This window comes from Mustela putorius, unplaced genomic scaffold (genome assembly GCF_011764305.1).
Source record: "Mustela putorius furo isolate JIRA1106 unplaced genomic scaffold, ASM1176430v1.1 tig00000738_pilon_pilon_pilon, whole genome shotgun sequence".
Lineage (NCBI taxonomy): Eukaryota > Metazoa > Chordata > Mammalia > Carnivora > Mustelidae > Mustela > Mustela putorius.
This window is the reverse complement of record NW_025421463.1, coordinates 160,833-185,718: the sequence shown is the minus strand read 5'-3', so window position 1 is coordinate 185,718 and position 24,886 is coordinate 160,833. Positions and strand designations below refer to the sequence as shown.

The 24,886-nt window shown below is 60.3% G+C and overlaps 1 protein-coding gene across 3 annotated transcripts in view; it reads right to left on the bottom strand.

Moving 5' to 3' along the window:
* CELSR1 (cadherin EGF LAG seven-pass G-type receptor 1) overlaps positions 1 to 24,886 on the bottom strand; it is a 128,768-nt gene that overhangs the window by 21,005 nt on the left and 82,877 nt on the right. For all 3 annotated transcript variants that reach the window (XR_006607761.1, XM_045083685.1, XM_004775466.3), the window contains exons 6-19: positions 18,406 to 18,563; positions 17,276 to 17,439; positions 16,776 to 16,901; positions 15,503 to 15,669; positions 10,070 to 10,255; positions 8,960 to 9,073; positions 7,911 to 8,085; positions 7,150 to 7,291; positions 5,479 to 5,599; positions 3,764 to 3,947; positions 3,337 to 3,438; positions 2,585 to 2,679; positions 1,922 to 2,131; positions 733 to 916 (exon numbers count right to left, since the gene is read on the bottom strand). Coding sequence is in view for 2 of the 3 variants with exons in the window: in XM_045083685.1 (XP_044939620.1) it covers positions 733 to 916; positions 1,922 to 2,131; positions 2,585 to 2,679; positions 3,337 to 3,438; positions 3,764 to 3,947; positions 5,479 to 5,599; positions 7,150 to 7,291; positions 7,911 to 8,085; positions 8,960 to 9,073; positions 10,070 to 10,255; positions 15,503 to 15,669; positions 16,776 to 16,901; positions 17,276 to 17,439; positions 18,406 to 18,563 (2,128 nt within the window). In the remaining variant the exon portion in view is untranslated. The remainder of the gene's footprint in view (positions 1 to 732; positions 917 to 1,921; positions 2,132 to 2,584; positions 2,680 to 3,336; positions 3,439 to 3,763; positions 3,948 to 5,478; positions 5,600 to 7,149; positions 7,292 to 7,910; positions 8,086 to 8,959; positions 9,074 to 10,069; positions 10,256 to 15,502; positions 15,670 to 16,775; positions 16,902 to 17,275; positions 17,440 to 18,405; positions 18,564 to 24,886) is intronic.

Here is a 24,886-nt window from a genome sequence, read left to right as displayed (position 1 = left end):
TGCCAAGGCAATCCCCCCAGCCCCGCCACCCTGCCCCGCGCTTCCCCATCGCCCCGCCTGGCGGCCTAATAAACATCAGCAAGAGGAGAAAGCAAGGCCCTCCCCTGCAGGAGCCCCAACCCCCACTCCGGGACTTGGCCAGCTCCATCTGGGCGGGTCAGGTGGGGGCTGGTTCTCCCATCGGGGCTTTCTCCCTGTGAAGGAGTCTGACCGTGGAAACCCCTGGACGTCAGCGTGGCGCCTCCCGGGCGCTGGGGGTGACTCGGTTCACGAGGTACCTGCTTGCTGACCTTCAGCCCCTGACTCAGGAAGGGCAGACATCCCCCCGCCGCCCAGGTACCTGGCTGGCCTGTCCCTTGTCCTTCCCTGGGTCTGTGCCTCCCCCGGTGAGCCTGGAGGGAGGGACCCGCAGCCTGACCCCGGCCATGCCCCTCTGGACAGCCTCACACCCACGTCCCAAGAGGCCGGCAGGCCTCCCAGAGCCGACCACACAGCCTCTGACCCGCCCCGATTCCTGCTCAGAGCCCAGGAGTCACGGGAGTGTTTCCCTGGCTCAGCTGTGAGAGGCCGGACAAGGAGGGCCTGACTCCCTACTGCAGACAAGGCACCAGAGGCCAGAGCAGCTGACCGTCCCCTAAAGACAGCCCAGCAGGGCCCCCCCGACAGGCCCCCCGGGGTCCGACCCCGGAGCACACGCAAGTTCCGCTCGGCCCCGCAGACTCGCGGCCTTACTCATGTTGGCGGTGACGATGACAAAAGGCCTCAGGTAGGTCCTCTGAACATTGCGCGCCAGGTTGGTGACGTAGGCCTCGAAGCCGCCCAGCAGCCGCACGGCGCCCCCCTCACTCCGCTGGATCTGCTCCCACGCGGCCTGCGTGTCTGGGGCCAAAAGCGTGCTGCCTGTGTGGACCACGTCCTGTCAGACAGACAGACAGACGGACGGCGCTCAGCAGGTGAGTGAGCCCGGCCCCAGGAGGCCGAGGTGACATGGTGGGAGGCAGGGGCACATCAGGCTCGGGAAAGTCTCCAGCTCCCTGAGACCAGGCTGGGCAGGATCAGATACGGGACAGACCCTGGGGGACAGGAGCCGTGCATCAGGGAGACACTCTGCTGGGGGGTCCCCCATGTACACTCCAAGATGCAGAGGGGAAAAGGCACGTGGACGGGGAGGTTCCCCGGGGGCGGACAGGGAGGTTCCCTGGGGGCTCTCTGCATGGACAGAGAGGTTCCCTGAGTGTCTCTGCATGGACGGGGGGGTTCCTCAAGGGTCTCTGCATGGACAGAGAGGTTCCCCGAGGGTCTCTGCATGGATGGGGAGGCCTGGGGAGGGGTCCAGAGGCATTATGGCTGCCGACGCTCACTGCCCAGCAGATCAGACATGTGAGGATGAACGAGGGTCTCCTCACCAACCACCATAAACAGACATTTCTTAGGGACCCGTTACTTAAACACAGAACAGGACGGTCTCTATGAGACCTCGTATCTCTGAAAGCAGGACCCCGAGGTGGGAGCGGAGACTCTGAGCCCCCGAGGAGCTACATGCCCCTGACTCTCTCTGCCTCGGTCTCCTTACCTGTAAAATGAGGCAGCAACCACGCACCATCACAGGCCGTGTAGGCAGCGAGTGGCTAACACACGGAAGCCACGCAGACTGCTGGCCGGTACTAAGGGTCAGTTGTCAGTGACGGTGACTGTCCCCACCACCAAGACTATGCCCCACACATGTCCTCGCCCACACACCCCGAGCACTTGCACCCAGTGTCCCCGGTCACCACGCTGGCCCGGCCCGGGTGCAGAGCGAAGTTTTGCCCTGAGGACGCAGGGAGCAGGGATGTCGCACAGCTGAGCACGGACCCCCCACTGCCCTCGAGCCCCACAGGACCGCGGGGCCCCCAGGGGGTGACCCGCCTCACGCCATCACCTGGTGGAAGTCGGCGTCCCGCGTGGCCGCCAGCTCGAAGCCCTGGCGGCCACTCTCGTGCAGCAGGACACGGGCCAGCAACTGATAGGCCGTGCGCACGTCGTTGCCGAAGAGCGGGCCCGGGAGGCGCGTGGCGTTCCGCAGCGCCTTGGCCAGCCGCACGGACTGGTCGCCGTCCATCCGTGTCTCGTTCCGGCTCAGCTTCTCGTTCTGGGAAGGGGGAGCACACGAGGTTTGCACGCCCACCGCGGCTGCTTTGCTCCTTCCTGTGATTCAGAAAACCTGATCCTTTCTCGTAGAAACTTCCTTTTCAGGCAAGAACTTGAAAACCCAAACCAAGCAGGGACATTGGTGAGTAACTCTGGGACCAAAGAGGAGGGACGGTCAGGCCAAACGTGCTGGAAAGAGACACCAGGGGAGTGGCAGTGACGAAGGGCGAGGTCGGGGGCAGCGGGCCGGAATATGGAGACCCCTCGTTTGCAGACCCAGACGCAGGGCTGGTCCTGCCGGGAAGAGCAGCTGTGCTCCGCCGTGGGCACTCAGGACAGACGTGGGCGCGGCGGTCCTGAGCCGGGCCTAGCCCCCGGCCAGAGGGATGCAGGGCCTCGCGCCGGCCACGCTCCCCGACCCCGCACGCACGCAGCTCCCCGAGGTGGAGCCTACCGTGGCTTTGAGCTCCAGGAAGGAGACGGTGGTGCAGTTGAAGAGCTCCGCGGGCAGCCAGCCCTTTTCCCCGCTGCAGTGTCGCACGGCGTTGCCTAGGGAACGGGGAACAGGGGGGAAGACCTGAAACCCCAGTTAGTGGTCGTGCTCGTTGACCTGTGTGTACCGGAACCCAGTGTGCCCAGCGGGGGGGTGAACCCCAGGCTCAATGCACACCCCTCGGCCAGCCCAGGGACAGGCAGGTGCCACGGCCACGAAACCAACCCAAGTTCTCTCCCCACGTGCCCAGGGCCACGCTGAAGCTGCCCAAGCCGCCCCGCCGCCGTGAGCAAACACGTGAGCAAGTCCACAAAGGGAGAAACCAGTCCATCATTTGCCAAATACCCACAGCACCTGTGGGCTCTGCACGCCAGCCACGAACCCGACTCACGGCCGGGTGCTTTGGTGGGTCGTCCCCTTGGGTCTCCGGACACCCCTCAGGGTGTGGACACAGCTACCACCCCCATTTTATAGAGAACCCAGCGCTGGGAGGGGCAAAGCAGCCTGCGTCCCGGCCCATAGGCGTGTGTCATGTTTGCATTACGGCTTTTCCAGGTTTTGTCATTTATTATTAAAGAACAAGGTTTTATCTTCCCCCAACACTTTGGCTAAAGAACATCCCACGAGTTCGGACGCTTTGGCCAAATCTTCGCAAGCTGCACGCCTCGACCAAGCTCCTGCCTGGAATGGATGCCAGAGGCCATGGTACTTACCCACGGACCCCCTGGGGCACGGCACCGCCGCCGGCTGCCCGAACTTGGTCTGTGGCCACCAGATGCCAGCCTCAAATGCTCTGGGACATCCGTTGTAGATCACTGGGGTCACAGGGGGGAAAGAAGGCTGCTCAGCCGGCCACGGCCATGCCCACAAGTGTGCGTGGCTCTTGGACTCCTCTGCCCCCACCAAGAACCGGACCCTCATCCGGGTTAGGACAGGGGAAGGTGGGACCCAGGCTCTGATCCGTGCCCTCCAGGAGGGCCAGGTCATGGAAGGCCAAGCGCACACTGTCAGACCATGAGGCTGTTGAACGCTCCCCGGACCCCAGGAGTGTGTGGTGCACACGCAGACACGGGCACGTGTGCAGAGCCCAGTAGTCTGTCCCTTTGACACGGCCCGAAGGGGTCGAGGGGCAACTCAGACCTTCACAGCCGAGCGTGGTGACCTCGGCGAAAGGGTTGTCACAGTGATTGCACTGGCGGCCGATGACGCCAGACTTGCAGACACACTGCCCCGTGTCCATGTCGCAGGCCCGGCTGTGCGAGCCGTGCGGAAAGCAGTCACACGGCAGGCAGGCGTCCTGACCCGGGAGCCTGTAGTGATTCTCCTGCAAAACCAGAAGGGGGTCATGGGACTCAGGCTCCTCTCCCGCAGGATGGCTCCTGGGTGCGCCAAGGTTACAGCCGGGCTCCCGGGCCTCTCCCCGCCGCCCTCCACCCACATCCCCCCAGGAGTGGCTTCTGGGCTGCCCACTGTGCCCGACGGGGCAGGTGCACTGTCTGGGAAAGTACCCCCCTAACTTCTTAGCTAATACTTGTCATGGGCCACCTGCCTATCTATCCTCAAAAACCCTGGATTCAGATGGAGATGTATGTGGTGTATTTTTTTCATTGTGAAAAGTTAGAAGGCACCTGAAGGTCCACCACTGGGCAGGTCAGGGAATGGTCAAGGGCACGGGCTTCAGATTGCCAAGTCCCGGGTTAGTGCCCATCTCTGGCCATACTGCCCTTGCAGGGGACTCAAGCGTCCCCTGCTGAAGAGTGGGATGGGCTGTGACTCAGCAGAGCCACGGCCTGTGTCCCGGTCCCATGTCAGGCAGGGACATGAACCGTCCCCACTGGGAGGTCTAACCTTGTGTGTTTGAGCACCTGGGAGGAGGCACAAACACGTTACCAGTCACCCGGGCAGGAACATGGGCGTCACTTTTTGACACCTTTCTGTATTTTCTATAACTTCTGATGAGAAAACATTCGAGGCACAATTTCTCGAAATGCGCTCCAAGCCTCCCTCCTGCCCACCACGCCACCCATGGATGTGCCGACTGCCACGCGGCTCCGTGTGGCTTCCCCGGTCCCCATCTGCTCCCGCCAGTGCGGTTTTTCATTTAAACGTTTCAGCAGACATTTGTGTTTCCAGAAGTGCATGAGCACACGGGGGACATTCCCAGTGTTAAAGCTCCCGGAGTGCGGACGGGACCCGTGCCGGCAACCTCCCCTCTGGGGCCGGCAAACTACGCCCCGCAGCACATGGTCCTCATCCAACGAGACAGATCCTTCCTCTGGGTTCCAAACAACCGGCAGCTCAACAGCCGTGCAGACACGGTTCTGAAGGGCTGTGGCCTTCCCCAGGATGCCGCAGGGGACAGCGACCCAGGGCCTGCCCGGGAGCACGGCGGCACGTCTGATGCTGTGAGGAGGTGACTCTGTGCTGCACAGAACACAGATGCCCCGGCTGGGGTGTGGCAAAGCTTTCCCTGGTTTAGAAATTTCAGCCATCCTCAAGGGCCAGCATGACAAGAGCCCAAGGAAAACGGCCCAGAGGTCAAATAGTGGTCGGTGCTGAGGTAGAGCAAACCTCACAGAAATTATCGTTTCCTGTTACCAAGTGGCTGCGCGGCTGACGACTCAGTTCTCAGGGCTCCACGTCAGTGTCCACGTGAAGACCAGCCCGGGGTACTCAGTGCCTCGGTGAGCAGCCGCTTCCCTGGGCTCAGGACCTTACCTCGTGTGTGTGCACTGGGGTGTGCACAGAGCCATCTCTCAGGGCTCAGGACCTGAGAGTGCATACAACTATCTCTAGGCGTGGCCACCGGAGGGGGGTGGGAATGCAGCCAGTATCTGCCCGCGAGCCGGGCTCACCTTGCACTGGCACTGCCCGTTGGTCTTGTTACAGTCGGGATCAAAGCCTTTGCTGACGGCACAGTGGCAAGGTCCGCACACGGGGTTCCCCCACCAGCCTTTGGGGCACGGAAGGTCAATCCTGTTGGGGAAATAGGAGAGCAGAGGGTGGGTAGGTGTGCATAACCGTCCTTCGAGCCAGAGGAAGATGTCAGAGGCCAGGAGCCTCACCTGGCCTGCTTTTGGACCCCTCCCTCCCCCGGAGTAGCCTCAGTTTCCCCTTGCTGGTTCTCAACCTCACTCGCCCCTACAAAACTTATTTCTAAAATGGTTTGTTGCTCACTTTTTTTTTTTACCTGGAAGACACAGCTGAGGATCCCAACCTGGGCCTCCTAGGAGCATGACCTTGCCACACTCCCTGCAGGGGGGAACAGCACTGACCTGTGCTCACTCTGTCCCAGCACCGGGACGACAGCGCCTGGCTCACGGGGGAGCTCAGGGACAGGTGACCCCACAGCTAGGCCAGCTCCAGCAGCAGCCCTAGCCCCAGTGGCACCCACGGAGCCCGGCCTCCCCGGGCAACCTTCCTGTAGGACCTGGGGTGTCTGTCAACATGAGATCCCTGGTGGGTAGTTCCGAACATGGGATCCTGGGGCATCCATGCTTTCTGGGGTGCCCTGAGGCAAACACTGCCTGTGTGCCCCCAGCCAAGCTGCCTTTCCGCAGACGTGACAGGCGCCATGGTCAGCTCTGAGCAGCCACGGGCTGGGTCTGGTGGATTTGGGATCATGACACGTGCCCAGGCCTGCTCTTGAGTGCCCAGCAGGCCCCAAGACGTAGGACATCAAAGGTCGTGAGGTCAGGCTCACCCCTCCCAGGCTCTGGCCACTGCCGGTCGCTGTCACCCACCCCCCGCCGATCCCCACTGACCGCTCACCCACCCGTGGGACGCACACCCCAACCAAACCCCTCAGGCTCCTCGAAATGAAGGGCCGCCATGGGCTTTCTGTCTAGGCTGATGGCATTCCGTCCACCCACCTAACCGGCAGTCCACCTCTCCTACTCACTCGCTCACCTGGCAAGCAGTTATTAAGTACCGACAGTATACACAGCATGAGCATAAAAATCACCACAAGCAACACAGCTGAGCTGGGGACTCTGTATGTTCGTGGGTCTGCACGTACGACAGGGGGACCCTGGAGCTCTGGTGACCCCTTCTCCCTACAGCCTCCTCAGTCCTCTGTGCCTGCAGTGCCAGCCCCTGGGGACACGGTCTGCCTCCAGGCCACCCCCACCTCCCACTTCCACCTACTCCTCCCACGCTCCACGTGGCAGCTGGGGCCCTGGGAGACCCGGGCTCCAGTCGGCCACACCGCTCGAGGCTCCCACAGCCCCACAAAGCCACGTTCTGTTTCCGGCTCACGGGGTGGGCCCCTGCGGCTCGGCACCCACGGCTGCGTGCGCGGTGGGGCTCTGGAAGCAGGCGCTCCGCTTGCCCCGTGGTTCAGCTGCAAACCCACTCCAACGGGGTTAGTTTGAGATGCTCGCTCAGAGTCTTATTCGACAAATTTGAAAAAAAAACCCGAACTATGCCCACGTTAGCCACAATTCTGGGTGCCTTTGTGTGACGCGACCAAGAGGAGAGACGTGGGAGGGACGTGGCGGCCGCGCTCCGTGAGGGGCTGCCCCTACCTGTTCTCGCAGTACTGGCCGTAGTGGCCGGGCCCGCACTCGCACGCGTAGCCCCGCGGGGAGCCGGGCCTGTGCACGCACGCCGAGACGTGCTCGCAGGGGTTCAGATGGCACACGTCCACACACTGCCTTCCGAAGTACCCTGTGGGGACAGGCCAGCGTCACCGCCACCCCAGAACCCGCCCGCCACGCTCCTCGTCCCCGCCGCAGAGCCAGAGCCTCGGGGGAAGACGTCTCGGGCCGTCTGCGTACTCCACTCCTCCTGCCACGCCGCCACAGAGGGACGTGGTGCCTCGCTTGGTGTCCCGGGACACACCAACAGTGTGTCCAACAGTGCGGTGGGTCGGACCTGGAAACGCAGCGACGCGGGCCTCCTGGGTCCCCCTCCACCGGGACGGCAGGAGGCCTAGGGAGGGAGTCCCGGCCACCCCAGGTCACACAGTGGGATCGCAGCCCCTCAAAATCCAGGCGGCCACTGAAAGTATCAACTCTGAACGTGGGGATTTCTCACGAATTCCCTCCCCCTCTCATCACGCGTTCTGAGAATAAAGCCCGGAGGCCCCACGTCCCAAGTGAGGACCAATGTCCGAATCCGCTCTGAGAAGTGACCCCTCTTCCCAGTCACGGAGGCTCAGGCCTCGCAGACCCGCAGCCCCGGCGGGGGTGCTCCTGCTTCGCGTGCCCCAGGGCGCTCTCCACACCAAAGCACTGCCCTCCGCCCGCGGGCTTCAGGACGGCGGGGTGCGGGCGCGGGCTCCCACCTTTGTCGCAGATGCAGGAGTAGCCGTCCCAGGTGTCGCGGCAGCGGCTGTGCTGAGGGCAGGGGCTGGAGGAGCACGGGTCCTCCACGTCACAGCCGTCCTTCACCCGGACCTTGAGGGCGTCGTCCATGTTCAGCGTGGCGATGTTGGTGGACGTCTCCCCCATCCTCACTCCCTGAGTTAGAAAGGGGCAGCCAGGCTCAGTCCAGCCTCTTGGGGTTGCAGGGACCTCAAAAGGCAACCAGGGGTTAAGAGAGCCCCAAACTCTCTCGGGTCCCCAAGAAGCAATGCCTCATTGTGTAGAGCTGGACCGGCACGGGGAAGGGCAGGGTCACGTGTGCTGCCTTCGGGCGTGTGGTCCAGGTGGGTGGACCAGCTGCCCGGAAACGAAGACCCAAAGGACCATGGTTGGTGCACGACGAAAAAGTAAGCGAGGGTAGAGGGAGAGCGCGGCCATGGACGTAGAGGGAGAGCACGGCCGTGGACGCAGAGGGAGAGCGTGGCCGTGGATGAAGGCAGGCGAGGCGCCTCGGGGGACGGGGCATCCCAGCAGAGGATGGGGACCATGGGGGGCCGCACTCAGCAAGTCCCACCTTGGAGGACAGCAGGGAGATGGAAGGCCGCCCCTGGGGAGGGTGGGCGCGTGGAGGGGAGGCACATAGGGTTCCCTTCTCTGCAGCGGGAGGCCCAGGGGCATGACCGGGGCTACTTGATCAACAGCTCACTCCGGCTGCTGCTAGAACACCTGCTCCAGGGGGCGACGACGGTGGCACCGTTCAGGTGAGTGTGAGGTTCGGAGAGGGGGCAGCAAAGGCCACATTCCAGACAGGACACGAGGGCAGAGCTGCAGGTGGCGGACTGTGGCGTGGGGACAGGGATGCGGGGGGAGGCCTGGAGGGGGACCGCGGGGAGGATGAGTCTGAGCTGGAAGCAGGACCTGCTACGGTGGGGTTGGCTGAGACCCGTCATTCATTTACTGAAAACCAGCGGGCTGAACAACGCCTCTGCGGGCGTCTTGTGACCGGGCACGCCCCACGGCCCTGCCGTACCTGCATACAGCCCCGGAAGCCGCGGCGCACCGTGACCTTGTCCTCCGACACGCCGCCCACGACGACGCTTCTCATCCTGAGGCCTGGGAGCTGGTTCCCGATCTGCACCGTGTCCTGAGCGGGGAGAGGAGGCTACAACCACGGGCTGGAACCCCTGGGAGGAACGTGCTTGAAGGCCGAAACACGGTCACTCTGACCAACTCCCCACAGCCCTAGGGCATCTGGGCCTCCAAACAGGGTGGGCGGGGGGTGAGCTGGGTTGTGTGTGGGGGACGGGCAGGAGTGGGAACTGGGTCGCAGGACACACGTCCCCATCCCAGCACAGCCAAGATGGCCAACTGGGGGGACACGGGCAATGCTGCCAGCTCTGTAGTGGCGCCGCTCCCGAGCCGCTCTGAGAAAGCGCTGGTGAGCTAGGGAGACGGCAGCAAGATGGCAGCGGGTATAGATTACGTGCACCGTGGCCGGAAGTAAGGATGTTCCCACTGGACCATCAGGCCCTGGAGGGCTGCGTCCTGAACATGAGGAGAAGCGCCCAGACTCTAAGGGCACAGAACTCAAGAGGAGCCCAAAGTGTCCCAGAAAAAAAGGCCTCTTGCTACTGTCTGCAAACCATGGACCTCGAGTGTGGCTCACCCAGCGTGCTATGAGTGAGCCCTGCCTGGAGTGCCACATGCCCATCTGGGACAGGAGCCCTTGTCCGGTGTGCCCTGGCCCCCTCTGGTCCTCGGGGCTCATCTGCTCAGTCACCATCACACAGCACCATGCTGGGGTAAGGACCCGTGCCTTGTTCATCTATGTGCCCCAGAGGCACAGAACCGCGCACGCTGTCGTGACTCAGGACAGCTCTGCTATAAGGAACCACCATGGAAGGTGCTAACGGTACTGTGACGGGACACACAGAGTCCAGGAGCGGACCATCTAGAAAGGCACAGATACTGGCGCCCACAGCATAAGGCAGCCTGTGAGACCCAAACTCAGGGGGCCCAGAATGTGTGCCCCCAAGTCCTCTAGGACTCTGGCAGGTCCAGGCACACGGAGGGGTCACTCTGTTCTCTCACGGGCGCGGGGAAGGTGTCTGTTCCAAAGAGGGTACAGGCGCCAACTCACCTGGTCCAACCCATAGTCCAAGGTCATGACCGCCAGGTACTTGATGTCTTTGCCCTCCTTGGCGCTCTTCAGTTCTATCAACAGGTGGTGCCACTCCCCGTCAGTCACACGGGACCTGGACAACCTCATGGAAGCCACGTCTGAGGGACCATGGGACACCTCGAACTGGACATACTTGTTTAGGATCTGGAGGACAGGGAGAGCCAGACCCACCAGCTGAATTGATGACAACAGAACAGAAAATGCTCCGCAGTCGCTTAAATAACAAAGCCACGTACACAGACCTACCCCAGGGCACGGGGCCGAAGACGGACCTAAAAATGAGGCCAAGTTTTGTTTCTAATTATCGCCTGTATCACTCTTCAGACTTACGTGCCTTTTTCTGGGGCAAGAAGGGTCAACTGTGGACAGACCTGGGTAAGATAAAGCCCACTGGACTTAATTACCGGGAACAACCCCAGGTGCGGTTCTGAGCTCTTATTTCTGGAGTTTCTCAAGGCGCATGTTCCACTTCATGAGACGGGACTCAGGCCACCACGTTTATGTGTTTGTACAAAACAAAAAAACAGCTGCTGGCGAAGTAACTGGCCTAAGGTGTTCACGTTCAAAGAAAGCGTAGCCAGGAGCGACGCCAGATCTTATTCTCCCTAATGAGGGACTTGGTAGTTGGCACCAGCACCCCCCAAGAACACCGAGAACCGCGAGACAGACACTAAAGCGTCGCCATCTGAAGGCGTCAGAGTGACTCAAGGCAGAGTGACGGAGCCACAACCAGGTAGAAGACGGTAATCCGCAGGACCAGACTTGGGGTGTTCGCTTCTGCTGACCGTTGGCAGCTGGTTCTGGAAGACACAGCGGAGGCTGGAAACTGAGCAGAGCTTTCCAGTCTCCCGGCGCTGGGATGATAAAAACCAGAATTCAGAGCTGGGTCAGGGTGGGGAGAGGGCTTGCTGGAAGCAAAAGTGAGGGGCAGGGACAGCAGCATTCTAGTTTCCAGTTCTCACTGTCTTCGCTATGATGCTCGGCACTCGATCAAAAATAACCCAGCACGGGAGGAGACAAGACGGTGCGCGTGAACACCAAGAGAGGCTGGAAACAGAGCACCGCCCCCGCCCCGCCCAGGGGTCTGTAAAATAGAGTCATCGGACACAGACTTGAGAACAATAGTGGGAACCACAGAACTTGCAAGGAAATGAGTTCGGGTGACCATGAGACTCTTATTTTTGTGGATAAACATTCTATTTCGGGAGACAAGATTCAAGCTAGCCAGTTTGAAGATGTGTAAGAAGGTGGGGACCTAGCCGGGCAACGCACATAAGATACTCGCGTTGAAAGATCATCTCAAGCAAAGTACAGTTTAGAAAAACACGAACAACTATTAACGCACTGTTTCAAAGAGACACGCCTAAAATGTAAAGATTCAAAAGTGCTGAAAGTAAAAGGCCGGAAAAAGACATGATGTAAACACCAACCAAAGAGATCTGGTGTAGCTCTAGGAATGACACAAAGGACACCTGAAGGCAAACAAAGAAATTCCAGAGATAAAAGCAATGTTCATACTGATGACAGCACTGCTTATCCAGGAAGACAAAACAATTCTAACTTTGTATGCACCTAATAACACAGCCTCAAAATGCACAAAGCGCAACTTGACAGAACTAAAAGGGCGAAGAGGTGAATCCACCAGGAGGGCTGCAAACCTTTTCAATTCACGTCTCTCAGTAACCGAGCAGAGAAACACCACCACCAAAAAAATCAATGACCAAGAAGGTCCGAGCACCCCCATGAGCAAACTTCACTCATTTGATGTACCCAGAACCCAACTGCAGGACACATATTCGGAACGTAAAGGTGGGACATTCACAAGAAAGATGAGATGCTGGGCTGGGAAGCAAGTGCCACGCACTTCGAGGCTCTGGAGTCCCACAGCATGCCTTCTCCAACCTGCAGCTACGCCAGAATCAACAACAAAATGATTTACTAGAAAATGCCACCTGTTTGCTGATTCACAAACATACTCCCAGGGTGCCTAAGTGGCTCGGTCACTGAAGCGTCTAACTCTGGATTTCAGCTCAGGTCTTGATCTCAGGGTCGTGGGATCGAGCCCCACTTTAGGCTCCGTGCTCAGCACCGCGTCTGCTCAAGAGTCTGTCCTTCTCCCTTTCCGTATGCCCCTCCCCGCCGCTTGCATGTGCGCATGCTGTCTCGCAAATAAATAAATAAAATCTTTAAAAAGAAATCTTTTTGAAAGGAAGGGAGAGTGTGCATAAGCTCGGGTGCTGGGAGGGGCAGAGGGAGAGACAGAATCCAGAGCAGGCTCCACGCCCAGTGCAGAACCCAACACGGGGCTCGATCTTGAGACCCCGAGATCATGTTCTGTGCTGAAATCAAGAGTCAGACGCTCAACCGAGGGAGCCACCAGGCACCCCGAAACACTTCTACGTACCCCACGGATTAAGAAAGAGATCATGATGGGAAAACAGAAGGTATTTTCAGCTGATTATAAAGACAATGCAACTAATTATGTGTTTTGGTTTTTAGTCTTAGTCGGGAGTGACAGCAAGAAGGCGACTCTTCACCTTCTTACGCCGTGTCCCCTTTCGTCCACAGGAGTGCAGTCAACCTCCCGCACGCCCCTGGCTGTGCTCTCTCACCGCCCTTGCCGACAGAAGCCTAAGGCCGGTGATCAACAATAAACATGACATCTGTCTACGGACAAAGGCGAAAGCATGACTCCCAGGCCCACGCACCGCGACTGCCCGCCCCCTCCGGTCTGTTGCCGGATCGGAGGGGAGCATTCGACAATAGCCAGGTGATCCCCCTGGACAATGCAGGCGGAGTGAGGGCGCCTGAGAGCAATTACCCGAATTGTGTGGGCTGCGGGACGACTGCGCAGCTGGTTGTAGCTGGTTGTAGCTGGTCGGGCTGCCGCAGACGCCAGCAATACCTACGCAGCTGCCCCACGGAGCTCACAAGCCTGCAGGAGGCCTGCCTTCAGACACACCACGTAGAAATAACGCTGAACATGCCCGTATTCCCCAGCTGACCCATTGGGTCCTGGAGTGGACTTCTGGGTCTGGAGGACCTGGAGGATCGCCCACAAGGCAACTTGTCTTGCCACCCAGACTTCCACAGGGAGGAGCTGGCCATAGTCCCCGGCCAAAAGCAAACCCTAAATTTTTGGATTAGCTATCCATAACGTAATTACTCAAACAACACGGGAGTTTTTGGCTTTCACTGTTGGTTCCTCCTATAGCATACTTTTTTCCTACAGAGACCCCCACTGCCGAATGACAACCTGCAAGTTCTAATTCATCACCTGAGTCCAAAACAGCCAATTTAATTTGTTCCAACAGTGAAACAACCACAGAGGAAAAATACCATCCTGAGGCAGAACTAAGCTTGCCAAGTGCTGGCCCAGAGCTAGCCTCTGGAACTGCTGGTAAACCTACGAAATCACGAGTTAATAAGGGGAACACAGTGACAGCTGTAACTATGGGATACACAGCCTGCACCTTCAGTGTGACCTGAATGGGCTCGCACTGGGGCTGAGCCAGCAGGCAGGGGAGCGGGGCAGGTCTGGGGAGAGAGGCTTCTGCTGGGGGGCTGTGGCCCCCAGCCCCCTGCCCGCACAGGGTGAGTCACAGCCCCCTGAGACCCTGTCCTCATGGGTCTGTGGGTCCGGCCTCTGCTGACCTCTGACACGGAGCTCACAGGGGGCACCGGGCAGTGCCTCTGTCCCTGCCTGCTGTCCCCACCACTCACAGGTGTTTCCAGGCGTGCAGCCCACAGGAGCGATGGAAGGGGGTGATGTGGACGCCACAGAGGCTGGGTGATGAGGGAACGAGGCTTCCCTGAACGAAAAGAGACGGGGGTGGACGCTCCGTGGGGTCCATCTCACGTCTGACCTTCTCTGACCGCAGCACAGCCCGCTCTGCCTGGGGACAGAAGTCCACTCCGCACGAGGACGTGCAGTCCCCAGGGCCCAGGGCAGCAGCGAGGAAGGACACACAGCTCCGTGAGGAACCCCCACCACCGGGGGAGCCGTTACGGCCGGGCAGACCGAGCCTGGGGCACAGTGGGGAGCTCCAAGCCAGTCCGGCCCCGAGGCAGGAGAGGAGCTCGGTCTGGACGGAGACTCGGCGTGGCTGAAGACCATGCAGGACCCGTGCGAAGGGGGTCGGCGCTCCTGTGGCCACGTGCACCCAGGTCCTCCGTCACACGTGTGCAGACACGCATGTCCACACACACACACGCACAGACACGTACACGTACTTGAAGAGAACTCCCGAAGAAAGGCAGGAAAAAGCAACCTGGCTATGGGATTCCTTCTAATCCTAGGTCCCACTGGCCGCTGCCGCGTGGGGAGGCAGATGGGGTCTGAAAAGGGTCACAAGGTGGCCTTTTCTGGCGGGGGGGAGAACCCTGGGCTGTGGCACCCCAGTTGAGGGTGTTCAGAGAGAGAGGGTTTGCTCAAGGACCTCCCATCCCCCCATCGCTGCAGACAGAAAGCGCCTGGAGACGGGAGACGGTGGGTCTGCACCTGGGGCCCCGCCGGGGCAGAGTCCCCCGAACCCTGCAGCCCATCAAACCCCGGGCTGGCGGCGCGGGTGGGAGGTCCGGGGCTTGGCCCGCCCGCCGGCGTCGCTGGGTGACTTGCACAACCTGCACGAACGCCCCTTGTCCCCCCAAATGAGATATCCACGGAGCTGGCAGGACGCGAGGGGGAGCTGCTTGTGGAGCAAATACCAGGACGGCGTGTCAACTTCACGTTTTAAAGGGTTTTAGTGACTGCTTACCTGACACTTTTAATCAGCAAAACAGTAAAGCCCCGAGAGATTAAGACAGCACCCGCAGAAGGGGATTCCCAGTTCAGGAGGACCCAGGAACGTCAGGGTGCCAGTCCACACGGCCCCCTCACGCCCGTGGCCGCAGCCTCGAGCCTCGGGGACCCCCGTCCCGGCCCGCAGGTGCTCGCCGCCACCTCCAGTGCCAGACGCCCGGGGGCCACAGCCAGGATCTAAAACACACCTTGGCTGAGTTCTGCAGCCGAGAGGCCGGGCCATGGGTCCAGCCAGCCCCGCACCTACTCCATCTCGGCGATAAAAGAAGAAAGAAAGCGCTGGAATCGACCCCCCCGTGGGAACCGTAGATGCACGCTGGATTCCCTGCGCTCTTCCCGCGTATGAATGGCGAGATTGTGCGGCCTGCTGGGAAAGCAGGCTCGTGTTTCCTTTCTTACTCTCGCTGGGGACCCCGCCGGGCCGGGCCGGTGCGGGCAGAGCGGGGGCGGGAAGTGGCAAGGTCCCTTCCCTGCCCCTGGGCGCCAGGGCCCGTGCTTGCGGCCCGGGAGCTCGGGCTGCCCCCCTCGGGCGCACACCGGCCCCGCCAATGCCCGGGGAGGTGGTGGGGGTGGACGCGGTTCTCCCTCACCTGGAGATGGAGCCTGGAGGACGCGCCCGCCACGGCCTCCATCAGTACGCCATCCTCCTTCCTGGTCCGGAACATGAGCCCCAGGTACCAGGGCACGGAGATGGTGATGTCCAGGTCGCTCCAGGACACGAGGCTCTCCCCGCTGAAGCGCTGGGGGTGCGGCATGACTGTGGACACAGAAGTGCGGGGCCCTGGACATCAGACATGCCGCAGGGAACCTTCTTCAGTTGCAGGGGGGCAGGGCAGGCTCCCGGGGAGGCAGGGGTGGGGTGGGGCAGGATTTTCATTTCAATTCAAAGGCCCGTCTCGGACTCTGCGTGTCCAGCGTCCAATCCTGAGTCCGGGAGCTGCAGGCTTCCAGGAGCCCACCCCCAAGTCACCTGCCGCCTTCCTGGGGAGGGAGAGACAGGCTTGTGGGGAGGTTCTCAGTCCCAGAGAGGGCATGACAAGGGGCTCTCGGGCCGGCTGGCAGGCACAGCCCGGTGGCCTGAATCCTTGGGCTCAGCAGACGGGGTGCTGGGGGGCTGCGATCACAACCCACGTGTCCCACCTCCCACCGACTGGCTGGGACACCCGGGGGGCAGGAGCAGGGTCCCCCAGCAGGACAGTATGGGCCTGCCGTGACTACCACGCGTGTGCCGGCACCCCACCCCAACCCCGCAGCCTAACCAGCCCTCATGTGTGTCCGGGTGGGCTCCGACCCCCAGGCACACCGGCCACAGTCGCTTGCTCTGTTCCTGGCGATGGGCATGGAGGTGGGGAGCCCGCCGGCCAGCCGAGGGCTCCGGCACATTTTGGGGGAGACCAGGGAGTGACAATGGGGGGACTGAGAGCCTCGTGTGGTCTGTTACACTCGGATAAACCGGGTGCCGGGTGGGCCTCTCTGTCTCCAGACCCCGGGTGTCACATAGGGGCACCCCCGAGGGGACAGCCTGATGATAGCACAGGGCACACCAACTGGGGGCTGCCTCTGGGGGCAACAGCCTCATGCGCCCTGGGCTGTCTGTTTCCTGCTCTTTTGAACCGAGCATTGGCATCTGTTTTCTCTGGCTGGGCTCACGGTCTCCATAACAGGAACTCTGGGGTGGGCGCGTGTCCGCCCAGCCGCCGCCCCAGCTTCCTGCACACCGCCCCCAGCCGGGTCCTGCGTGTGCTCCTACGCCCCACCGCAGCCCACGCCTGAGGACACACACGCCACCGTGGGAGCCCAGACGCCCCGGAGGGAGGTCCCCAAGGCCCCAAGGCTGGGCAGGTCCCCAGGCCAGCCCCTCACCTTGTTCGCAGTTCTTCCCGCCGAACCGGAGTGGGCACTCACAGAGGTAGGTGTCCCACCGGCTGACACAGGTACCCCCATTCTGACACCAGGTCCCCTCACAGAAGTTCTTCTGAGCAGCGCAGCCTGGGGACACAGAGCGGGGAACACGAGGGGACTGCATGGGTCGCAGGGGAATGGTTGCTGAGACCAACCCGTGTGGTGGGAAGACAGCCCCATGAGCAACAGCCCTGAGGGGAGGCAGGCTGGCCTGAGACCCCCCGAGCTGGAGGACCATCAGAAGTGGCACAGGACACATGCCTGTCCTGCTGGGACACCAGGGGTGCACTGCCCGGCCCCGTGGCACCCGGCATCGCACGCTGCAGGACGCCCAGCCCCCGAGCAGCACCTCCACGAGCCGGGGCTCCCCACTTGCAGGCAGGCCCACAGCTAGGGGAACATGGGCTCCGCCTGAGCAGCAGTCGTGGCCCGGGCTGCGGCCGTGGCCGTCCCCAACCTACCTGCCCTTGTGCCATTGTTGGCAATGAAGCTGGCCATGTCCACGTTCCTCCCATCCACGGTCAGGTTCCGCATGCAGCCCACAAACTGCCGATTGTGCACCGGGAAGGCTTCAGGCAGGTTGGGGACGCCGCCCAAGAGCAGAGGGCCGGTCAGGTCCAGGGACCTGGGGATGCAAAGCCGACCCGTCCGGCCTCTGGGTCAGGCTAGCCGGAGGCGGCGCTGGGGTCCCGATGCTGCCATCCCATCACGGTGGCCTATGCCACCGGACACCCCCAGCACCGACAACTGAACAGGGAAGCAGGCAGCCAATGGGCCAGGACACAAAAGCCAGATCCTACTTCCAGGGCCACCACCAGCCCCTTGAACCCAAGCCACATCCAAATGGAGTCCTATCTGTAGCCGGGCCAGCCCAGCCCACGCAGAATGACCAGTCCAGCCCATGCCAAACAGTGGCACGACCCCTCCGACCTCTGATGACCTTGAGCTCACAGCAAACTAGACCCTGGTTCTGCGTGAGCACCTGCATGGCCACGGGGAAGGGGCCTAATCTGTCCAGTGACATCTTTCTTATCCATAAAATGGGCACGACCCCACCTCCCCCACACCGCTCCGGACACTCGGCACAGATTGGGTGGTCGAACAGTGGGCTTCCAAACTTACTGCCGAATATGCCACCAAAACACGATTAGAAAGGAACAGGACTGTCTGCTCTGGCTGGAGGGACGGCCTGACGGCTGTCTGCACTAACAGGCCAGTTTCTGAGTTAGCCACGATCCGCAGAGAATCTCCAGGCTCTCACCGAGGGAGGTGGACCAGACCGCAGGGACCCATGCCCAACGGACGGGGGCAGGCGACCCCATGGTCTCTGGGGTCTGTAAGCCAGACTTGGCCTTGCCATTACTTTGGCAGAAGTGGTAAGGGGACTTATTCTAGAAGGTTCTGACGTTCAGACAGAAGGTGCCCTGAAAGATGGGAGGGACCCTGATTTCAGCCTGGACTGGGGCGGCCGGGATGCTGAGTCCAAGGTGCCTGCATCTGATCAGGGTCCTGCCCCAGACGACCCTGTTGGGGAGCAACAGTCATGGCGGGGTGGGGGGTGCCTGGGCCTCCCCTCTCCCGGGATGCTCACTTCTTGGAGCCACTCTGTGTGCCCTGGGCAGCGCAGCTGTAGTTCCCGACGAGGCTGCCGAAACGCACAGCCACGGCCGTGTCACAGTCATCCACAGTCACCACAGCCACCTTCTCTCCAGACGGCCCGTGCGGCAGGCCCAGGCGGCCAATGTTGGGCTGCGGGAAGAGAAAGCACAGAAGGCATCAGCGTGGGCTCCCACCGGCGGCACGTGCCAATCGCGCATAGGCGCTGAGGACATTGGAAGGCCACGTGTGGACAGCCTTGTTTTAAATTAGTCCCCTAAACCAGCTGTACTGGGTACCCCTAAAACGTATGTCCTTGCCAGCACCTCGGGTCTGCGGGTGTGATTAGCAGACGAGGTACAGTATAGGACGGTGGACCCTGGTCCCATGTGACTGGTGACCTTACGAGGCCCAGAGCGAGCCCTGGGAGAAGGCCATGTGGCGATGGAGGAAGACAGAGGGAGGCACCCTAGGCCCAGGAGCCCCAACAGCCGCCAGCACCACCCGCATCTGAGGGACAAAGGGAGGCCTGCCCTTGGAGCCCTCAGATGGAGCTCGGCTCCGCTGACGCCTCGATCCTGGGCTTCCGGCCTCCATAACCATCATAGAATAATTTCTGGTGTCCTTAGCCACCCGGTTTATGAATTTGCCACAGCAGCCAGCACCACAGCCCGAGACGCCTCCTTCCCCATATTCTGCCTGGTGTCCAAGCAATGGCTGGTCCCGCGGCCACACGCCTCCTGACCCGGGTCCCACGCACACTTTCATGTTCTAGGGAGTGGCCCCTCCGGGCCCCCAGGCACTCCTGGGTCAGGTCTTCCCTCGTCCTGGAATGACCCTCCTGTGCCCCTTACTGGAGGCCGGACACACTTCCAGCCCCAAGGCCAAGCCCCACTTGCCTCGGAGCTTCTCCCTCCTCGGCCGTCCCTGAGGGCCTCACGCACACGGTCTCCCCACCGAGCGCTGGTTATAAGAATTCCTCCCCAACTGGTGGCTTTGGAGAGAGCTGGCTTACTTCTGGAAGAAGCAGGGTCCCTTCTCAAGGAGGCTGTGGTCAGTGTCCATGACAGCAACACCAGGCAGCCCCACCCTGTCCCTGGCACCCCCCAGTCTCCCGGCCTGTCCCTCTAGCACCCGAGCACGTGCTCCATACAGCCCTCGGACGGCGTCCGGCTCGGGCCTGGGAGCCTGCTGACGCCACCAATGATGTGAGCACGTAGGTCTCAAAGTTCTGGAAAAGGAGCGGGCAGCCCGACAACCGGCTCGGGCTGGGCCAGGCAGCTACGGTCCCCATCTGTCCAGCCCGGGTCACGACAAGACCGGCCAGCAGCAGGTGGCCTGGATTAACCCCGTGGTGCGCATGAAGTGCCTCCAGGCCTCCCAATCAGCTCACGGCACACAGGGCTCCTTCCTCCCCACAGAGGGGACGTGCTTTCCCGGCCCTGACAGCCCTTCCCATAGCCCCTAAAAACAAGACTTGGTGTCCACCGTGAGAGCTCTGGGGTCAGCCTGAGTTTGTAATACGGTACAATTTTATACTTCTTTACAATGGTATTCAAAACAGGCACTTGTAAAAAAAGAGGAGAATTTAATTGAATCAATTAATTAAATCCATGTCTTTTAACAAGGAAATGACAACTGCACAGTTCTTTCAAAAAGAAAACTTCAGGTCTTCAAAGGAGTAAAGAAGTACCTATTGGATCGAGGACACTGGGCAGGACAAGGAGCTGCTGATAACAGGAGCTCGGCCAGGTGGCCAAGCTGTGACACCACGGGCTGCTCTCTTCATCCTGGTGATGCTCTCCTCCCCTGCGTTGTGCAGTGCACAGCCTGCACCACTGTACATGGTGACCCCACCTGAGCCTCATACTCCCTCTCAGCCAACCATCTGACTAGAAAAGGTTCATCACTGATCCTCAGTTTCTCTACCCACAGAAAAGCGTTTTAGGGGCGCCTGGGTGGCTCAGTAGGTTAAAGCCTCTGCCTTCAGCTCAGGTCATGATCCCAGGGTCCTGAGATCGAGCCCCGCATTGGGCTGTCTGCTCCGTGGAGAGCCTGCTTCCTCCTCTCTCTCTCTCTCTGCCTGCCTCTCTGCCTACTTGTGATCTCAGTCTGTCAAATAAATAAATAAAATCTTTAAAAAAAAAAAAAAAAAGAAAAGCGTTTTATATTAGAATGCCTGTCCTCTCTATGTTACAGGGACTTCGAGAGTGACATCAATAGAAGACACATGATTGTCCCAGGAACCCTTCTTGGGTGAATCCAAGGGAGGCTTTTACCAGGCCACCCAGTACCTTGGTTCCTGGATAACCTTCTTCATTTTCTTTTGTATCAGTTGATGAGATCACAAGATCTGAGAAGCTGCATCCTCAAAGATTCCACCTTTGATTCAGCAACAGTGAGATGAGTATAAAAAATTTATCTGTTTTGGGGGCACCTGGGGGGCTCAGTGGGTTAAAGCCTCTGCCTTCGGCTCAGGTCATGATCCCAGGGTCCTGGGATCGAGCCCCGCATCGGGCTGTCTGCTCCGTGGAGAGCCTGCTTCCTCCTCTCTCTCTCTCTGCCTGCCTCTCTGCCTACTTGTGATCTCTGTCTGTCAAATAAATAAATAAAATCTTTAAAAAAAAAAAATGATCTGTTTTCTCACTCTGTTACAGCAGCGTGCTTTGGAAAAACACGTCCAAGTGCCTATTAAGGGCTGCTTAAGTGCTAGGTGCTGTCCTCAGGAAGAACCGTCCCCAGGCCATGCGAGCCCCGCGTTAGCTCTACAACTTATAATTTACATTTTGGAGGCTGGGTGGGAGACTTCTCTGAAGACGTAAGTGGCATTTATCCTCAGAAAGCTCTCATGAGGCTGAGCTGCCGTTTGCGAGACTGCGGTCATGGTTAACAGCTGTCCGTCAGCACCGGGCCAGGTCCCGGGATGCAAGCAAGAGCAGTGGGGGGGGGGCGCGGCAGTGGGGGGGGTGGATGACAGGAGGCAAAGGCCCCGCGAACGCCAACACTTGTGCTGAGAGCACACTTGCTGACTCAGGACAGCCCACCGTGAAGACAGACTTCAGAGCCTGATGTCACTTCACCAAAGCAGCAAGCTTGGCTTTCGGGACAACAGACAGGATCTGATAAACACCATCCAACACCTGTTTCTCGATTCCCGCTCCCGGACCCACGGGTGGTCAGGTCAGAAGCGACGGCCCTTCCAGCCACGAGAGTGAGCATTCTTAGATGGGGAACGAAAGAGACCAGCCGGAGAGACACCGTGAAGTACCCGGGAAAACCAGTGCCCTACAGAGCGCCCCACTGTCCCACCCCTTCTCAGGCCCCAGAACACGCAGCACGGTGGGCAGCGACTTGCCACGCCTGCCCCACATGCCAACAGCCACCATGTGGTCAGCCGCTGCAGCAGAACATGCAGGGCATGCCAGGTGAGGCACGTGCGGGGGCCTGGGGACACGTGGGGGGTGCGCCTCCTAGAGTCCCCGTGGTACCTGGCAGCTCCCCTGCTGGGGACAGACCCGAGAAGCTGAGCACAGGGACTGCCACGAGAATCTGCTCGCGGATGTCCACAGCAGCACCGTAGTCGATAGCAGAAGGGGGAGACCACCCAAACGTCCGTCCACGGAAGGATGGATGAACAAAACATGGCCTATGCATTCCACGGAATTATGATGCCACCTTTAAAAGGGATGGAGCAGTGGCACCTGGGTGGCTCAGTGGGTTAAAGCCTCTGCCTTTGGCTCCAGTCATAATCCCAGGGTCCTGGGATTGAGCCCCGCATCGGGCTCTCTGCTCAGCGGGGAACCTGCTTTCCCCTCTCTCTCTGCCTGCCTCTCTGTCCACTTGTGATCTCTCTCTGTCAAATCAATAAATAAAAATCTTTAAAAAAATAAAAGGGACGGAGCAGTGATGGAGGCTACAGCACAATGAGATTCCAAAACAGGACACTAAGTGACAGCCACTGGACACAAAGGGTCCCGTGTCGCAGGACTCAACTTATGTGAAATGTCCAGGACACAGAGATCCACAGACAGAAGGCAGCCTGGAGGTTTTGGGGGCTGGGAGAGATGCAGAGGCAGTGCTGGGGGTACAGCACTTCCTCTTAGGGTACTGGGAAGATCTCCGACCTAGACGGAGGTGGCGGTGGCACCATGTTCGCCAACACGCCGAGCGGCCCTGAGACGCTCACATGACAACAGCTCTTCCGTGACGTGAACCGCGGTGGTCCGGATGGGCGGCTGCCCTCCTCGACCCCCGTGGCCGCGATCTACCCGGGCAACCAGGTAGATGGGAAGCTCCTTCCCATTGTGATCTGGAAAGTGGGGATAAAATGCACCTCGTGGCCCACGTGTCAAGACCATCACCCGCCATAAAATGCAGGAACAGAGCGGCGGCTCGCGGGCGGGCCGGGTGCAGGCAGCCCGGGTCAGGCTGAGAAGCGAATCGAACACACGGGCAGGAGCACTCGACTGGGGCTCGGGTCATCGGCTCTTGCCAACGGAAGACAAAGCATGTCTTACCCGGCTCGGCCAGTGTGTGGAAGGAACTCCCCGCGGGGCCGAACTCGGAGCGCCGTGGCAGCCCCCCCGGCTTCCGTGTGTCCAGCTCTCGTGTTTGAAGAAGAGAGAACGGTTTAAGCCGCCCATTCAGAGCGCGGACGTGGGGATTTGGCACAGGCGAATGAGAGAGCTCACGGGGGCTCTGCTGGCACGGGTACAGAGGAATGAGATAAAGAACAAGACAAAAACAAACGGTCTCTAATATTCTTAAGAACTGTGAACCTTCGCCACGCATTAGCACACAAGAAAAAGACACGGGACGTGAGGGGGTCACGTGGCAACAGTTCTCACGTTAGAAGGGAGCGGGACACAGGGAGGAAGGACGGAGGCTGCCATCCCTGCCTCTCTCTTCCCTGGGCTCAGCCTGCCCGGTGGGGCGGCCAGCCAGACCTCGGGGGACCCCACGCCGGCAGCAGCCCGGCCTGGACAGCAGCGTGCACAGGGGCCCCTGAGCAGAGCCAGCCACGGGGCAGGTAGAATTGGGGCCAGCAAGGACAGACCCCACCATGCTCACCCCTGCCATCAACCGAGAAAAACCAAGAGGGCTGTCACGTGCTTGGGGCAGGGGACCTGAAAGCAGAAAGCTTTGCGAGTCCGCACCGATCCAGGCTCTTGATTTTCAGTAAGGCAATCAGAAGTCGTCACTTGGGGTCTGTCCCTTTCTCTTTCTCCTTCAATTTGTTTTCTTCTCCACATGCAGACCCTCCCCGCGCACCTCCATTCAGATGCTCTCAAGCAGCTGGTGGAGATTTTCTTGCCTGCACAAAAGCGCTGGGTCCTTACGAAGTGCTCACATTTCTGCAGCCTTTTACCCCGCTGCAAACAATTCCTCATCAGGGAGGCTGGTGGGGTTCGGTTTCAAGTGCTGGACGCGGGGGGGAAGGCAGCGTGGGGGCGCCTCGAAACCAGACACCAGGGGCGGCAAGTCTTGGGAAGTACATGGATTCGTGCTCTGGGTCAGAATTCACCAGAATTCACGTCACAGAATTCACACTTGGGTGGACTTTGGGAATGTCACAAGGAGTCAAAATGCAGCCTTGAACATGTACCGAGCTGTCACTTCTCACATGCAGGGAGGCTCAGATCGGACGTGAGGGTCTGCTGAACACAGCCCGCGGGTGACGGCCGCTACCCTGGGAAACGTGCGCCGGACTGTTCCCCCAACCCCACCCCAATCCCGGCTCGGAGGCGAACAGCCCTCCCTGGGAAGCAGGCACAGCATTTCTTTGAAGCGAATGGGAAGACTGGCTCATGAGGAGAGTAACCCTCCGAAGCACACATAATTCCAGGATCATACCAGATTCCTAAGGGGGCCCCCGACAGGACGTCGAGGGACTCAAACACAGGACTGAGGTGCAGACTCCCGGGAGGCCCAAAGCGGGGCCGGACGGAGCGCCCACGCTGGTAGGCAGGCAGCAGACCACGGTCTAGCTGGAAACCACTCGGAGCCTCAGTTTCCCCACCTGTACCACAGGGGTGTGGCCACCCTGCTGCCCTCCGGGCAGGATCCCTGCCCCAGGCAAGCCGGACTCCGGGGCATCGAGGTGCTGGCGGGGATGCACCCCAGCACCACACAAGAAAGGGCCAGAGAAGCGATGTAGGAAAGACAGATTAAGAACCTGGGGGGTTTAACCCACTTGCCATCACCGCACCCTTTGATCCTTCTTCAAGCTCTTAAGCTACTTGATGTTTCCTTTACTTTTTTTTTTTTTTTAGATTTTATTTATTTATTTGGGGGGTGCGCCCAAGCAGTGGGAGGAGCAGAGGGAGAGGGAGAAGCAGCCTCCCTGCTGAGCACGGAGCCTGACAGGGGACTCAACCCCCGGACCCTAGATCAAGGCCTAAGCTGAAGGCGGACGCTGAACGACGGAGCCCCCCACCCCCACCCAGGCGCCCCAGGCTACTAGATTTTTCTCTCCC